Raw genomic sequence first — 17433 nt, 5'->3', positions numbered from 1 at the left:
GCCAACGCTCCTGCAGCCCGTGCTGCATGGGACAAGTTCCTAGTGTTCGCGGGCTTCCAGGCTAAGGTTCCTGTAGCAGCACTGAGGCCCGGGCAAGGGGTGGGTCTATCAGTTACTATGGCTCTGCTCACAAGCCTGCGGGGAGGGGGATGGGCTCTGTTACTCACAGAGATCTGCTGTGGGGATGTCTGGATTCTTGATGTTCCTGGGTCTGTAGCTGTGGTCACAGGTCTCTGTCCCCAGTGGCTGCAGAGTCCTGGTTTGTGTCTGAGACCAGACTGGGTGGTGCTGAGGCCAGCATCCTAGTCTCAAGCAGCCCTGTTTCTCAAGATGGCGTGGTCTCTGTGCCAGCGCTGGCTGCCTGGGAGTGTCCACGCTGGGAGCGGGGCTCCGCTGTCCAAGACTGCCCGGTTTAACAGCCCCTTAGAAGACCTGCAGAATCTAGCTGTCCCTAGCTCATACACACACACACACACACACCACACGTCCACACACTCCTCTATCACTCCCTTGCGCTCTCACACTCTCTCCCTCCCTACCTTCCTGCTGGTCGCCATCTTCAGGAGTCTCTCTTAATTTTTTTATGTGATGTATCACATTTAAGGATTTGTGGATATTATACCATCCTTGGATCCCCAGAATAAATCACACTTGGTCATAGTGTATGATCTTTCTAACGTAACGCTGGATCCAATTTGCTAGAAGTTTGTTGAAGATTTTAGCATCTGTGTTCATCAGGGATATTGGCCTGTAGTTCTCTTTTTGTGTGGTGTCTTTATCTGTTTTTGGAATTAGGATAATGCTGGCTTCATAGAAAGAGCTTGGAAGTGTGCCTTCCTCTTGAATTTTTTTGGATTAGTCTGAGTAGGATAGATTTTAGTTCTTCTTTGAATGCTTGGTAGAACTCCCCTGTAAAGCTGTCCAGACCAGGGCTTTTGTTTGCTGGAATATTTTTAATTACTGCTTCAATTTCATTGGTACTTATCATCCTATTCAGGTTTTTTGACTCTTCCTGATTCAGTTTTGGAAGCTTGTGTTTTACTAAGAATATGTCCATTTCGTCTATGTAATCCAGTTTGTTGGAATAGAGATGTTTAAGGTATTTTTCCATAATATTTTGTATTTCTGTGGGATCGGTTATTACTTCACCCTTTTCATTTCTGATTTTGTTTATTTGTGTCCTCTCTCTTTGCTTCTTGATGAGCCTGGCTAGAGGTTCATCAATCTTGTTTATCATTTCAAAGAACTTGGTTTTGTTGATCTTTGTATTGTTGGTGTGTGTTTTTTTGTCTCCATGTCATTTATTTCCTCTCTGATCTTTATTATACCCTTCCTCTGCTCACCCTGGGCTTTTCTTGTTGCTCTCTTTCTAATTCTTTGAGTTGTAGGGTTAGATAATTTATTATCATTTTTTCTTGTTGTTTTTGTGTGTGTGTGTGTGTGTGTTTTGTTTGTTTTTTATGTAGGCCTGTAAAGCTATGAACTTCCCTTGTGACACTGCTTTCACTGTGTTCCATAAATTTTGTATTGTTGTGTTTTCATTGTCTTTTGTTACCAGGATGCTTTTATTTCTTCTTTGATCTCTTTGGTAACCCAATCATTATTTAATAGCATGCTGTTTAGCCTCCAAGTGTTTGATTTTTTTTCATTGTTTTTATTGTAGTTGATTTCTAATTTTCTGCCATTGTGATCTGAGAAGATGCTAGATATGATTTCTATCTTCTTGAATTTGAAGAGACTTTGCCTTTCTCCAAATATGTGGTCTATCTTTGAAAATGTCCCATGTGCACTTGAGAAGAATTTATATTCTGTGGCTTTGAAATGTTCTGAAGATGTCAATTAATTCCATCCGATCTAGTGATTCATTTAGGATTTATGTTCCTTGGCTGCTTTTTTGTTTAGAGGATTTATCCAGTGGTGTCAATGGGTATTAAAGTCCCATACTATGAGTATATTGCTGTCAATTTCTCCCCTGATATCTTCCAGAAGTTTTTTTTATGTATTTTGGTGCTCCTGTATTGGGTGCATATATGTTTACCAGACTTTTATCCTTTTGTTAAATTGCTCCCTTTAGTACTATGAAGTTGTCTTCTTTATCTCTGAGGATAATTTTTATTCAAAATAATAAGATGCCATAAGAAGAACCGACAATTAGTTTTATAACTGACTATAAATTAAGATTGCAGCATGCATTCTGTAGCAGATGTTGTTTTCTTTTTTTTTTTTCTGTTGCAGATTATGCAGCTCTTTATTTTTTTCTCTTTTATTTATTTATTAATTAATTAATTTATTTTTTTGGGTAAAATATTACAAAGAGTCTTACATAGGTCTCCTTTTTTTTTCTCCCCTTGACATTTCACCGCCTCCCCTAACACCCAGTGTCTTATGTCCATTAGTTATGCTTATATGCATGCATACAAGTCCTTTGGTTGATCTCTTACCGCCGCTTCCCGCCCCCCCAACCCTCCCCATTCTTCCTACTGTGGTATGACAGTATGTTCGATGCTGCTCTGCCTCTGTATCTATTTTTGCTCATCACTTTATAATGGTCATTATTATCCATAAATGAGTGAGATCATGTGGTATTTTTCTTTCATTGACTGACTTATTTGACTTAGCATAATGCTCTCCAGTTCCATCCATGCTGTTACAAATGGCAAGAATTCCTTCTTTTTCACAGCAGCATAGTATTCAATTGTGTAGATGTACCACAGTTTTCTAATCCATTCATCTGCTTATGGGCACTTAGGCTGTTTCCAGATCTTAGCTATGGTGAATTGTGCTGCTATGAACATAGGGGTGCATATATTCTCTCTGATTGGTGTTTCTTATTTCTTGGGATATATTCCTAGCAGTGGGATCACTGGGTCAAATGGTAGTTACATTTTTAACTTTTTGAGGCAACTCCATACTGTCTTCCACAGTGGCTGCACCAGTCTGCATTCCCACCAGCAGTGCAAAATGGTTCCTTTTTCTCCACATCCTCTCCAACACTTGTCGTTTGTTGATTTGTTGATGATAGCCATTCTGACAGGTGTGAGATGGTACCTCATTGTTGTTTTGATTTGCATCTCTCAGACGATTAGTGTCTTAGAGCATGTTTTCATATGTCTCTTGGCTTTCTGACTGTGCTCTTTTGAAAAGTGTCTATTTAGATCCTTTGCCCATTTTTTGATTGGATTGTTTATCTTCCTTTAGTTAAGTTGTATGAGTTCCCTATAAATGTTGGAGATTAAACCCTTATCCGTGATATCATTGGCAAATATGTTCTCCCATGCAGTAGGCTTTCTTGTTGTTTTGTTGATGGTTACTTTTGCTGTGCAGAAGCTTTTTATTTTGATGTAGTCCCATTTGTTTATTTTCTCTTTAGTTTCCAATGCCCTAGGAGATGTATCATTGAAGAAATTGCTTCGGCATATGTCTGAGATTTTGTTGCCTTTGGATTCCTCTAGTATTTTTATGGTTTCCCGTCTTATGTTTAAGTCCTTTATCCATTTTGAGTTTATGTTTGTGTATGGTGTAAGTTGGTGGTCTAGTTTCATTTTTTTGCATGTATCTGTCCAATTTTCCCAACACCATTTATTGAAGAGACTGTCTTGACTCCATTGTATTTTCTTGCCTCCTTTGTCAAATATTAATTGGGCATAGTGGTTTGGGTCAATTTCTGGGCTCTCTATTCTATTCCATTGATCTATATGTCTGTTCTTGTGCCAGTACCAGGCAGTTTTGAGAACAGTGGCTTTTTAATACAGCTTGATATCTGGCATTGAGATCCCACCTACTTTGTTCTTCTTTCTCATGATCACTGCAGCTATTCGGGGTCTTTTTCTATTCCAGATGAGTTTTTGGAGAGTTTGTACTAGATCTGTGAAATATGCTGTTGGTATTTTAATGGGAAGTACGTTGAATTTATAGATTGCTTTGGGTAGTATGGACATTTTAATGATGTTGATTCTACCAATCCAAGAACATGGTATGTTCTTCCATCTCTTTATGTCTTCCTCTATCTCTTTTTTCACCGTCCTTTAGTTTTCTGAGTAGAGGTCTTTTACCTCTTTAGTTAAGTTTATTCCTAGGTATTTTAACTTTTTTGTTGCGATGGTAAATAGGATTGCTTTTTTAGTCTCTCTTTCTTTAAGGTCACTATTGATGTATAGAAATGCCATAGATTTCTTGGCGTTAATTTTGTGTCCTGCTACATTGCCAAATTCATTTATTAAGCGTAATAGTTTTTTGATGGAGTTTTAGGGTTTTTTATGTATAATATCATGTCATCTGCGATAAAGGACAGTTTTACTTCTTCTTTTCCAATTTGGATGCCTTTCATTTCTTCTTCTTGTCTAATTGCAATTGCTAATACCTCCAGTACTGTGTTGAAGAGGAGTGGTTAGAGGGGGCATCCCTGTCTTGTTCCTGTTCTTAGGGGAAATGGTTTTAGTTTTTGTCTATTGATTATGATGTTGGCTTTGGGTTTGTCATATATGCCTTTTAGTATGTTGAGGTATGATCCTTCTATTCCCACCTTGCTGAGAGTTTTTATCAGAAATGGGTGTTGGATTTTGTCAAATGCTTTTTCTGCATCAATTAATATGACTATGTGATCTTCATCTCTCAATTTGTTTATGTGATGTATCATGTTTATTGATTTGCGGATATTGTACCATCCTTGTATCCCCAAGATAAATCCTACTTGGTCATGGTGTATGATCTTTCTGATGTACTGCTGGATCCAATTTGCTAAGATTTTGTTGAGGATTTTGGCATCTATGTTCATGAGGGATATTGGCCTATAATTCTCTTTCATTGTGTTGTCTTTACCTGGTTTTGGTATTAGGGTGATGCTGGCTTCATAGAATGAGCTTGGAAGTGTTCCTTCCTCTTCAGTTTTTTCGAATAGTCTGAGAAGGATAGGTTTTAGTTCTTCCTTGAATGTTTGGTAAAACTCCCCTGTGAAGCCGTCTGGCCCCTTTTGTTTGCTGGAAGTTTTGTGATGACTGCTTCAATTTCTTCCATAGTTATTGGTCTAATAGATTTTTAGATTCTTCCTGATTGAGTTTTGGAATGTTGTATTTTTCTAGGAATATGTCCATTTCTTTCTGGTTGTCTAGTTGTTGGAGTAGAGTTGTCCATAGTATTTTTTAACAATCATTTGTATTTCTGTTGGGTCTGTTATTTCGCCTCTGTCATTTCTGATTTTGTTTCTTTGGGTCCTCTCTCTTTTTCTTGTTGAGCTTGGCTAGAGGTTCATCAATCTTGTTTATCCTTTCAAAGAGCCAGCTCTTGGTTTCATTGATTTTATGTATTGTTTTTTTGGTCTCTATGTCATTTATTTCTGCTCTGATCTTTATTATCTCCTTCCTTCTGCTCACTCTGGGCTTTTCTTGTTGCTCTCTTTCTAATTCCTTGAGATGTAGAGTTAGATAATTTACTACCATTTTTTCTTGTTTTTTGAGATAGGCCTGTAGAGCTATAAACTTCCCTCTCAGGACTGCTTTCATTGTGTCCCATAGGTTTTGGATTGTTGTGTTTTCATTGTCATTAGTTTCCAGGATTTTTTTCATTTTTTCTTTGATCTCATTGGTAACCCAATCAGTATTTAATAACATGCTATTTAGTTTCCAAGTGTTTGAGTATTTTGGGTTGTTTTTATTGTTGTTTATTTCTAATACTAGAGGCCCGGTGCACAAAAATTTGTGCACTCGGGGGAGAGAGGGGGGGTCCCTCAGCCCGGCCTGTGCCCTCTCACAGTCTGGGGCCCCTCGGGAGATAACGATCTGCTGGCTTTGGCCTGCTCCTGGGTGGCAGAGGGCAGGCCCAATCCCTAGGTGCAGCCCCTGATCAGGCTCAGAGCAGGGCTGATTGGGGAGTTGGGGTGCCACCCCCTGTCATGCACAGAGCAGGGCGGATTGGGAGGTTGTGATGCCACCCTCAGTCACGCTCAGGGTAGGGCTGATTGGGGGGTTGGGGCACCACCCCCTATCACACTCAAGGCAGGGTCAATGGGGAGGTTGTGGCACCACCCCCTGTGATGCACAGAGCAGGGCCAATCAGGGGGTTGGGGCGCTGCCCCCTGTCACTCACAGAGCAGGGCCAATCAGGGAGTTGGGGCACTGCCCCCCCCCCATCACGCACAGAGCAGGGCCCATCAGGGGGTTGGGGAGCTCCCCCCTCTCATGCACAGAGCAGGGCCCATCAGGGGGTTGGGGAGCTCCCCCGTCATGCACAGAGTAGGGCCGACAGGGGAGTTAGGGCACTGCCCCCTGTCACACACAGAGCAGGGCGGATCAGGGGGTTGGGGCGCCACCACTGTCACACTCAGGGCAGGGCCGATGGGGAGGTTATGGCTCTACCCCATCACAGACAGAGCAGGGCCTATGGAGGAGGGGGGGGTTGGGGCGCCAACCCCTGTCACACACAGAGCAGGGCCGATCAGGGGGTTGGGATGCCACACCCTGTCACACACAGAGCCACAGGGCGATCAGGGGGTTTGGGCGCTGCACCCTGTCATGCTGATCCGGTGCCAGGAGGCCTTGTGGCTCCGCTGATTCTGGTGCTGGGAGGCATATTACCCTTTTACTATATAGGATAGAGGCCTGGGGGCCGGCTGGTTTGCCCTGAAGGGTGTCCTGGATCAGGGTGGGGGTCCCCACTGGGATGCCTTGCCAGCCTGGATGAGGGGATGATGGCTGTTTGAAGCTGGTCCCACACCCTTCAGGGTGGGGGTCCCCACTGGGGTGCCTGGCCAGTCTGGGTGAGGGGCTGAGGGCTGCTTTCAGACTGGCGGTTTTGACTGAAGCTCACAACCGCTCCTTTCTTTCTTTTTTTTCTTCTTCTGGGCCAGCTTTAGCTCTGGCTCTAGCTCTGAGGCTTCCGCTGCTGGTTTGTTTGCCATTCTATAATTGAAACAATGTATAACTCCAGCTCTGAGATCCCAGCCGGCTATATTAGTTACAAAGTTTCAAACTGCCAGCTCAGTGCCGGCAAGTCAGGCGGGGAACGTTGGAGTCTGCAGTCCCTGGAGCAAGCAAGCCTCCTGTTAGCTTCCAGCTGCCTGGCTGCCGGCCGCCATCTTGGCTGACAGTTAATTTGCATAAGGATATGCTGATTAGCCAATGGGAAGGGTAGCGGTCGTACGCTAATTACCATTTTTCTCTTTTATTAGTGTAGATTATGCCATTGTGGTCTGAGAAGATGCTTGGTATGGTTTCAGTCTTCTTGAATTTGGGGAGACTTTGCTTGTGACCCAATATGTGGTCTATTTTTGAAAATTTCTCATGTGCACTTGAGAGGAACCCATATTCCATGGCTTTGGGTGAAATGTTCTGAAGATGTCAATTAATTCCATCTGATCTAGTGATTCATTTAGGATTGATGTTTCTTTGCTGCTTTTCTTGTTAAAGGATTTTTCCAGTGGTGTCAATCAGTATTAAAGTCCCATACTATGAGTGTATTGTTGTCAATCTCTCCCCTGATATCTTCCAGAAATTTTTTTTTTTTATAGTTTAATGTATTTTAATAGCAAACTTACAGGAACAGCACAGAAGACAGACAACATTAAAAACATGTACTTGCATATAGGACAACTAAGTTAGAAAAGTATAGTGAATGGATGGAATCTACTGTATGATAAAAATGCTACAAACACCATTTAGTTGCCATCAATAAGAAATTTACTTGTTTTAAAAAAATCCAAATGCTGGCATTGTCCAAAAAAATTTAACAGGTTTATTTATATTGTTATAAAGTTGAACTGCTGAAACTTGTTCACTGAAACATTTGACTTGCATTAATGCTTTATGTCCCCGCATTTATATTAAAAAAATTCACACACAAATGAAAATGGAAAAACTGCCAAATACCTGATTTGTCCCCTATTTTCAACTTGCAATCATATACTTAGGTACCTTTTGACCCCATGGAAAAAAAAAAAACCTAACGTTCAGAACTACCAATAACAGGAAGAAGAGAAAATGTTTTAAAAGAATGAAATGTTTCCATCATAGTGGATTCTTAAGCACGTTCTCCACATATGCGGCGTGCTAGCTGGATGTCTTTTGGCATAATTGTTACACGTTTGGCATGGATAGCACACAGGTTGGTGTCTTCAAACAGGCCAACCAGATAGGCCTCACTTGCCTCCTGCAAAACACCAATGGCCGCGCTCTGGAAGCGCAGGTCTGTTTTGAAGTCCTGAGCAATTTCTCGCACCAGACGCTGGAAGGGAAGCTTGCGAATGAGCAGCTCAGTGGACTTCTGATAATGTCTAATTTCAGGAAGTGCCACGGTACCGGGCCTGTAGCGATGCGGCTTCTTCACCTCTCCGGTGGAGGGCGCACTCTTCCGAGCGGCTTTGATCACCAGCTGCTTCCGAGGCGCTTTGCCCCCGGTGGACTTGCGGGCGGTCTGCTTGGTAAGAGCCATGGCGCAGGGACCTAGTCACTTACCCCCCTTCTCCTTCGGCTGGAGCTCGGCGAGCTGGAGGCGGTGCAGGCGTTGGAGAGCGGCGGCGGCGCAGCGAACACCCCAGAAGTTTTTTTTATGTATTTTGGTGCTCCTGTATTGGGTGCATATATGTTTACCAGAGTTATATCCTTTTGTTGAATTGCTCCCTTTAGTATTATGAAGTGGTGTTCTTTATCTCTTTTCATAGCCTTTATTTTGTGGTCTAATTTGGTAGATATAAGTATTGCTAACCTAGCTTTTTTATCATTTCTACTTGCCTCAATTTTTTTCCCATCCCTTCACTATGAGAGTGTGTGAGTCCTTTGTTCTGAGGTGGGTCTCCTGTAGACAGCAGATATATGGGTCATGTTTTCTTATCCATTCAGCTATCCTATGTCTTTTGATCAGGGCATGTAATCCATTTACATTTAAAGTTATTATTGACTGGTACTTGTTTGTTACCATTTTTATTCTTTATGCCTCTGTTTCTTCTTCCTTTTCTATTCTTTTCACAGCAGTCCCTCTAGCATTTCTTTCATTGGTGGTTTGGTTGTAATAAACTCCTTTAGCCCTTTTTTCAGTGAAGCTCCTGATTTCACCTTCAATTTTGAATGATAGTCTTTCTGGGTATAGTATTCTTGGATTCAGTCCCTTGCTTTGCATTACTTTGTATATTTCATTCCATTCCCTTCTGTCCTGATGTGTTTTTGTTAAGAAATCCATTGATAGTCTGATGGGAGATACCTTATAGGTAACGTTCTGTCTCTCTTTAACAGCCTTAACATTTTTACTTTATCATTGGTGTTTGCTAATCTATAATAATAAAAGCATAATATGCTAATTAGACTGGACATCCTTCCACATGTACTTTTGGATGACTTGCTGGACTAAGCTGGGGCTATGAGGAAGCCTGGGTTACGGGTACCTATTGGCGGCTGGAAGGAAGCCTGGGTCCCTGGTGTCTGCCAGCGGCTGGAGGGAATCCGGTACTGACAGTCAGGGGAAGGAACCCTATTCTTTCATGAATTTTGTGCATCGGGCCTCTAGTTTAATTATAATGTGTCGTGGTGTCAGCCTTTTTGGGTTCATCTTGTTTGGGACTCTGTGAGCTTCTTGGACCTGTGTGAGTTTTTTCTTCCCAATATCAAGTTTTCTGTAATTATTTCTTCAAACAGGTTTTCTATTCCTTGCTGTTTCCTCTTCTTCTGGCACCCTTATTATGCGGATGTTGTTTCATTTAGTGTTGTCCCAAGGCTCCCTTAGTCTCTACTCCTGTGTTTTAAGTTTTTGTTTTTTTTTCCAGTTGCTGCTCTGCTTGGGGATTGTTTCCTACCTTGTATTCTAGCTCACTGATGTGGTCCTAAACTATTCCTAGTCTACTGTTGATGCTTTCTATTGTGTTCTTTTTGAAACTTTGTCATTCTTCCTTTCTTCATGGTTCTTCTTTCCCTCTTGGTTCTTACACATGTTGTTGAATTTGTCTTCCATCCTTTTCAGTGTCAATATGACCATTCCTCTGAATTCTTTCTCTGACAAATTGTTTCCCTCCATTTGTTTACTTCCTTTTCTGGTGATTCCTCCTTTTCATTTGTATTGCGGCTGTTTCTTTGTCTCTACATTTTTGCTCTTTTGAGGGTGTCTGATTATGTGGCTCACGCTCTACCACATTCACAGCTGTGTTTAATCCACCAATTCAGTGTGGATGTTATTCAATTCAGCTGTTTCTCCTATCTGCTCCTTGAGAAGGTATAGGACCTGTCTGCCTATTCAGCTGCCATTTTCTCTCCCCCTGGACAAATTTCTTATGAGCCCATAGCTAGGGAGGCAGGAGTCTTGGTGTTTAGAGCCGAGGCAGCTGGTCCTGGGCTGTTGTGGCTGTAGGATCCCGGGTGGTGTCCATGGTATCCCTTGGTGAAGGTGAGGTTGGGCTCCCAATCACAGCTGCTCTCCCCTTCAAGATTATGTGGTCTTTCTGTCAGAGCCTGCCACCCTGGGAGAAATTTCAGCAGTAGTAGAGGCTTCCCGGTTAGGGGAGCATGGTCTGCCAGTCCACAACAATCCTGTGGAATATAATTGTCCCTCAGTCACACACCCCACATGTTCATACACTCCCCATTTGCTCTCTCACTCACACTATTTCCCTCAAAATCATCCTGTTGGCTACCATCTTGGATCTCCCCAGAATATACATTATTCTCAAGTGCACATGGGACATTTTCAAAGATAGACCACATATTGGGAGAAAGGCAAAGTCTCTTCACATTCAAGAAGATAGAAGTCATATCAACCATCTTGTCATATCACAATAGCATAAAATTAGAAAGCAACTACAATGAAAACAGTCGAGCACTTGGAGGCTAAATAGCATGCTATTAAACAATGATTGGGTTATCAAAGAGATCAAAGAAGAAATAAAAGCATCCTGGTAACAAAAGACAAAGAAAACATAACAATCCAAAATCTATGGGACACAGTGCAAGCAATCCTGAGAGGGAAGTTCATAGTTCTACAGGCCTACCTCAAAAAAAAAAAAAAGGTAATATATATCTAACACTACAACTTACAGAATTAGAAACAGAGCCACAAGAAAAGCCCAGAGTAAGCAGATGGAAGGAAATAATAAAGATCAGAGTGGAAATACATGACATAGAGACCAATAACTACATATATATATATATATATATATATATATGATGTATATAATATATATGTGTGTGTGTATATATATATTTATGTATATATATAATATCAGTAAAACCAAGAGGTGTTTCTTTTTTTTTTTTATTTTAATAATTTTTATTTCTTAAAGTATTACAAAGAGTATTACATATGTCTCCTTTTTTCCCCCCCTTGACATTCCCCCCGACCCTACCCCCCCGCCCCCCCCCCCCGCCCCGTGTCTTGTGTCCATTGGTTAATCTTATATGCATGCATATAAGTCCTTCAGTTGGTCTCTTAATCCCCCCCCCAACCCTCCCCAGGCTTCCCACTGTAGTTTAACATTCTGTTCAATGTTGCTCTGCTTCTGTATCTACCCCTGTACATCAGTCCATACTGGTCCCCTTTATTTGTCCCAACCTTACTGAAGTAGTCTCAACCTCACCAGGGCCGTCTGAGCCTCACCAGGGCCGTTTCAACCTCACCGGGGCCGTCCCTACCTCACGGGGGCCGTTTCAATCTCACCGGGGTCGTCCCTACCTCACAGGGGCCGTTTCAACCTCACCGGGGTCGTCCCTACAACACCGGGGCCGTTTCAACATGACCGGGGTTGTCCCTACCACACTGGGGCCGTTTTGACCTGACCGGGGTTGTCCCTACAGACCGGGGTCGTCCCTACCTCACGGGGGCTGTTTCAACCTCACCGGGGTCGTTCCTACCTCACGGGGGCCGTTTCAACCTCACCGGGGCCGTCCCGACTTCACCAGGGCCGATTCAACCTCACCGGGGTTGTCCCTACCACACCGGGGCTGTTTCAACCTCACCGGGGTCGTCCCTACCTCACGGGGGCCGTTTCAACCTGACCGGGGTTGTCCCTACCACACCGGGGCTGTTTCGACCTGACCAGGGTCGTCCCTACCTCACGGGGGCCGTTTCAACCTCACCGGGGTCGTCCCTACCTCACGGGGGCCGTTTAAACCTCACCGGGGTTGTCCCTACCACACCGGGGCTGTTTCAACCTGACCGGGGTCGTCCCTACCACACCGGGGCCGTTTCGACCTGACCGGGGTCGTCCCTACCTCACGGGGGCCGTTTCAACCTCACCGGGGTCGTCCCTACCTCACGGGGGCCATTCCAACCTCACCGGAGTTGTCCCTACCACACCGGGGCCGATTCAACCTGACCGGGGTTGTCCCTACCACACCGGGGCCGTTTCGACCTGACCGGGGTCGTCCCTACCACACCGGGACCGTTTCAACCTCACCGGGGCCATCCCGACCTCATCGGGGCCATCCCGACCTCATCGGGGCCATCCCAGCCTTACCAGGGAAACAGGAAGTTTGGCTCTCTGTCCCCTGCTGGCGGCTCCCCACCAGACAAAATCTCCAGGCGTTCCTGGTGGTTGAACATCCAGCACTCCTGCCCTCCACCAAGTGCACAGACTGTCTGTCTGCTGTCCCCCAGCGCCCCACAAGAGACTGGGACCAGTGGGCATGTTTGTGCGCTTGCTGGTATAGCAGTTCCACAGTGCCGGCCGAGTCAGGCCCAGCCCTGGCCGGCCCCGGACCCGACTCTGCCCCCCGATTGCGTTCTCCCAGATGCAAGGAGCTGAAATCTGCAGCCTGCTGGGATGGGCTCTGTACTTGGTGCCTCTGCACATCCTACTCAGTCTCAATGCGCTTCTTTCTATGCGAGGAGTTGAAATCTGCAGTTTGTTGGGTTGGGCTCTGTACTTGGTGTCACATCCTACTCAGTCTCAATGTTCTTTCTCTCCTTCCAGTTGTAGAGCTTCCACTGGGCCAACTTTCCCATGGTTCTATATGATAGGTGTTTGATATTTGGTAGTTTCGATGTTGTTGTGTGAGGTAGCACGCACAGTTCTCTTCCTTATGCCGACATCCTGGTTCTCCTGGGTCTGCTTCTTGAGTGTGTCTCCCATGGCTGCGAGCAGTTGAAGTCTGCAATTTGTTGGGATAGGCTGCAAAAGCGCAGGTGGGTCTTTTTGTGCACCTGGCACAGCTTGGGTGGGGATGTAAATTGATTAGTGCTGAGACTCAGGGAGTCGCCATGGCGGAGCAAATTGCACTGGCTGAGTCTCCGCGGCCCCTTGAATCTCTGCCAGGGCTTTGTGTCCCCCAGTGCCGGCGAGCAGATGTGCAACAGAGTCTCCCTCGCTTTCTGATGGCTGCAAGGCCGTGCTGCCTCTCCCCGTAGGGTCTGGTGCCTCATGATCCCGCCTGAACCCGCTCAGTGGATTTGAAAGTTTGCAGAAGCAGAGGCGTTTCTACTTGTGAGTCTGGCCCAGCCCAGATGGGAATGTAAATTGCGTAGGGCGGGGTCACAGGGAGTCGCCGGGGCGGAGACTCAGCGGCCCCTTGCCTATCCAGGACACCAGGACTTTGCGTCCCCCAGTGCCGGCGAGCAGCCGAGCGCCAGAGCCTCCCTGGCTTTCTGACCGCTGGAAGGCCGTGCCGTCTCTCGCCTTGGGGCCTGGGGCCTCAGAGACCCGCCCGAACCAGCTCAGTGGATTTGAGAGTTTGTAAAAGCACAGTCACTCCCTCTTGTGCCTCTGGCACAGCCCTGAGGGTAGGGCGGGGTCACAGGGAGTCGCCAGCTTGGAGGAAATAGTGATGGCGCCGTCTCCGCGCCCCTCGCCTCCCCGGGACACCAGGACTTCTTGTCCCTCAGTGCCGGCGAGCAGCCGCGTGTCAGAGCTTCCCTCACTCTCCGACCACTGCGAGGCCGTGGCCGCCTCTCCCTGTGGGATCTGGGGCCTCAGAGACCCGCCCCGAGCAAGCCCAGAGGATTCGAGGGTTCGTAAAAAACCGAGAATCCATTTGCAGCCCGCGTGGCGTGTGACTGCGTACCTCTGGTTTTGGTGCCTCTGTAGCTCCCACTCAGTCTCACTGCGCTTCTTTCTTTTCCTCCAGTTGTAGATCTCCCACTGGGCCAACTTCCCCATGGTTCTGAGTGGCGGTTGTTTACTTCATAGTTGATAGTTTCGATGATGCTGTGAGAGAGCAGCACACACAGGTCCGCTCCCTACGCCGCCATCTTGGTTCTCCAAGAGGTGTTTCTTTAAAGGATAAACAAGATTGATGAACCTCTAGCCAGGCTCACCAAGAAACCAAAAGAGGACCCAAATAAAGAAAATCAGAAATGAAAGAGGTGAAATAGCAACTGACCCCACAGAAATACAAAGGGTTGTAATATAATACCATGAACAACTCTCCTCCAACAAACTGAACAACCTAGACGAAATAGATGTATTCCTAGAAAAATACAATATTCTAAACTCAATCAGGAAGAATAAAAAAACCTGAATAGGCTGATAACTGCCAATGAAATTGAAGCAGTAATCAAAAAACTTCCAGCAGTAAAACCTCTGGTCTGGATGGCTTCACAGGGGAGTTTTACGAAACATTCAAAGAAGAACTAAAACCAATCCTTCTCAGACTATTCAAAAAAATTCAAGAGGAAGGCACACTCCCAAGCTCTTCCAGCATTATCCTAATCCCAAAACCAGTTAAAGACACTACAATGAAAGAGAATTATAGGCCAATATCCCTGATGAACATAGATGCTAAAATCCTCAACAAAATTATAGCAAAATAGATCCAGCATTACATTAGATAAGTCATACACTATGACCAAGTGGGATTTATTCCAGGAATACAAGGCTGGTACAATATTTGCAAATCAATAAACATGATACATTACATAAACAAATTGAGACAAAAATCTCATGAGCATATCAATTGATGCATAAAAAGTATTTGACAAAATCCAACACCCTTTCTTGTTATAATCTCTCAGCAAAGTGGGAATAGAGAGATCATACCTCCATAATGAAAGCCTTATATGACAAACCTACAAGCAACATCATACTCAATGGGAAAAAAACTAAATCCATTTCCCCTAAGAACAAGACAGGGATGCCCACTTTCACCACTCCTGTTTGACATAGTATTGGAAGTGCTAGCCATAGCAATTAGACAAGAAGAAGAAATAAAAGGCATCCAAATTGGAAAAGAAGAAGTAAAACTGTCCTTATTCACAGATAACAAGAAATTTTACATACAAACCCCTAAAGACTCCCATCAAAAAACTACTAGACTTAATAAATGAATTCGGCAATATAGCAAGATACAAAATTAACACCCAGAAATCTATGGCTTTTTTATATACCAACAGTGAACTCACAGAAAGAGAAACTAAAAAATCAATCCCATTTACCATAGCAACAAATAAATTAAGATACATAGGAATAAACTTAACTAAGTACGTAAAAAACTTATACTCAGAAAACTACAGGATATAGTTTGAAAATCTATATCCTGTTGAAAAAAGAGATAGAGGAAGATCTAAACAAATGGAAGTACATACTGTGTTCATGGATTGGTAGAATCAACATTGTTAAACTCTCCATACTACCCAAAGCCATCTATAGATTCAATGCAATCCCATGTGTCATTCTTTAAACAACAAAGAATTTAAATTTTCACAAAGTTACTAAATATTTCTTGATGCATTATTACTATCCTAGCATATTAACAAGCTCCTTGAGAGCAAGTCTAGCTGGAAGAGGCTGTGGAGCAGCCTCTTTCCTCCTCCATTTAGATTTCACAGCAGTGCCTCTGGACCAGGGGTGGGCAAACTTTTTGACTCGAGGGCCACAATAGGTTCTTAAACTGGACGGGAGGGCCGGAACAAAAGCATGGATGGAGTGTTTGTGTGAACTAATATAAATTCAAAGTAAACATCATTACATAAAAGGGTACGGTCTTTTTTTTTTTTTTAGTTTTATTCATTTCAAACGGGCCGCATCCGGCCCACGGGCTGTAGTTTGCCCACGGCTGCTCTGGACTATTGACTTGATGAAGAGGTGGTGCTGAATTAAAGAGCATCAGTTTGCTTTATTGTTTGTTACCTGGGATGTTAAGTCATTAAGTTTTCATCTTTGGAAATCTTTGGCCTTGAGGTACTCTGATGTAAAAAAGGAAAATGCAAAAGAAGTTTTGGTTGTAGCAAGAATAGAGAACTTATTACAGAGTGAGAATATATTAGGCTTTCATATTTCATATTTTGTTACTTCATTGTGATTCTGTAAATAGGCTGTGAGGGATAAAATCTGTATAAAATCAGTGAAACTATAGATATTAAATAAAAGTATCAACTTTTATATTGTTTTTCAAATTTATTGAGGTTTAAAAAGATGTGCGTATCTATACACTATTTTAGGATTTCAGGCTTAGTTGTGATTAAAATATAAGTTTAATATATAAATATTTATGACACTTAGTAGTTGGTTGAATTTTTTTCAAGGCAATGAAATCTTCAGAAATTATAATGGATGGGTACAAATTAAATTGAAACATTAGGTAGTTACAATGGAAAGTTCTGTCAATGATTGTGTCTATATTATTAGATAGCAAGCTACTGACATTTTAACATTTCAATACTTTTAAAATTTTGATTTAGTTGAATAAGTGATTAATGAAAAAATAGTAAGACTAATTACTACAAAATTTGTCTTTTATATGGACCTCAATTTCAAAAGTAATGTAAACACTAGTAATTTAATACTATACATATACTTTAAGTTGAGGGAAAATTGTTTGATGTACTCTCTAAATAGTTGGTGTTAATCTTTTGTTGTAGTCTAAATTCTGACCTTTATTAGAGACTGTTTCTTGGTTTATGTATTTTTTAATATATTTTAAAATGTTTTCCCTTCACTAAACAGCTTTGATGTCATATTTGCTGGCAGTCCAGAAGAAGTTCTAAAAAAGTTTCAAAAGTCAAACCACAAAGTGGTCTTTGCAGCAGATGGAATTCTGTGGCCAGATAAGAGACTAGCAGACAAGTATCCTGTTGTACACATTGGGAAACGCTACCTGAATTCCGGAGGTGGGTAAGATTCTGGCAGAAAAGTGTAATGTAAATTATAGTAATTATAAATAATTATGAAACAACCTTTTTTACATGTATAACTATAGACATAGTTTTAAATAACCATTATCTTATTACTATGGAAAAATTACATCAGTTTATAATCCACAGTACATTTTTAGCTGACAAAGCATTTTCCTATATATATTATATCATACTTTAGGCCCAATGCACAAAATTCGTGTGTGTGTGTGTGTGTGTGTGTGTGTGTGTGTGGCGGGGGGAATACCTCAGCCTGGCCTGTGGTCTCTTTCAATCCAAGACCCCACGCTCCTAACCGCCTGCCTGCTCACTTCTAACTGCTTGGCTTGCTGCTCATTAGCACTGCCGCAGAGGTGGGAGAGGCTCCTGCCACCACCGCTACACTTGCCAGCCTTGAGC

The 17433-nt window shown here is 43.2% G+C and overlaps 2 protein-coding genes across 4 annotated transcripts in view; one reads left to right on the top strand and one right to left on the bottom strand.

Annotated features, from left to right (window-relative positions):
* Positions 1-17433, top strand: part of PLOD2 (procollagen-lysine,2-oxoglutarate 5-dioxygenase 2) — a 289789-nt gene that overhangs the window by 145936 nt on the left and 126420 nt on the right. For all 3 annotated transcript variants that reach the window (XM_070405928.1, XM_070405927.1, XM_070405926.1), the window contains exon 4: positions 16847-17010. In XM_070405928.1, the coding sequence (XP_070262029.1) occupies positions 16847-17010 (164 nt within the window). The remainder of the gene's footprint in view (positions 1-16846; positions 17011-17433) is intronic.
* On the bottom strand, positions 7559-8504 carry LOC139002025 (histone H3.3C-like). Its single transcript, XM_070403481.1, has one exon. It carries the CDS (start codon positions 8419-8421, stop codon positions 8011-8013), a length of 411 nt encoding a protein of 136 aa, XP_070259582.1. The 5' UTR covers positions 8422-8504; the 3' UTR covers positions 7559-8010.

This window comes from Myotis yumanensis, unplaced genomic scaffold (assembly GCF_028538775.1).
Source record: "Myotis yumanensis isolate MYYU_CA2020_CCGP unplaced genomic scaffold, mMyoYum1.0.hap1 SCAF_2, whole genome shotgun sequence".
Lineage (NCBI taxonomy): Eukaryota > Metazoa > Chordata > Mammalia > Chiroptera > Vespertilionidae > Myotis > Myotis yumanensis.
This window is presented reverse-complemented; position numbering and strand designations above follow the sequence as displayed.

Bases quoted from the DNA above. Each gene is read 5' to 3' on its own strand.
- LOC139002025 (XM_070403481.1), bottom strand. From the start codon at position 8,421: ATGGCTCTTACCAAGCAGACCGCCCGCAAGTCCACCGGGGGCAAAGCG.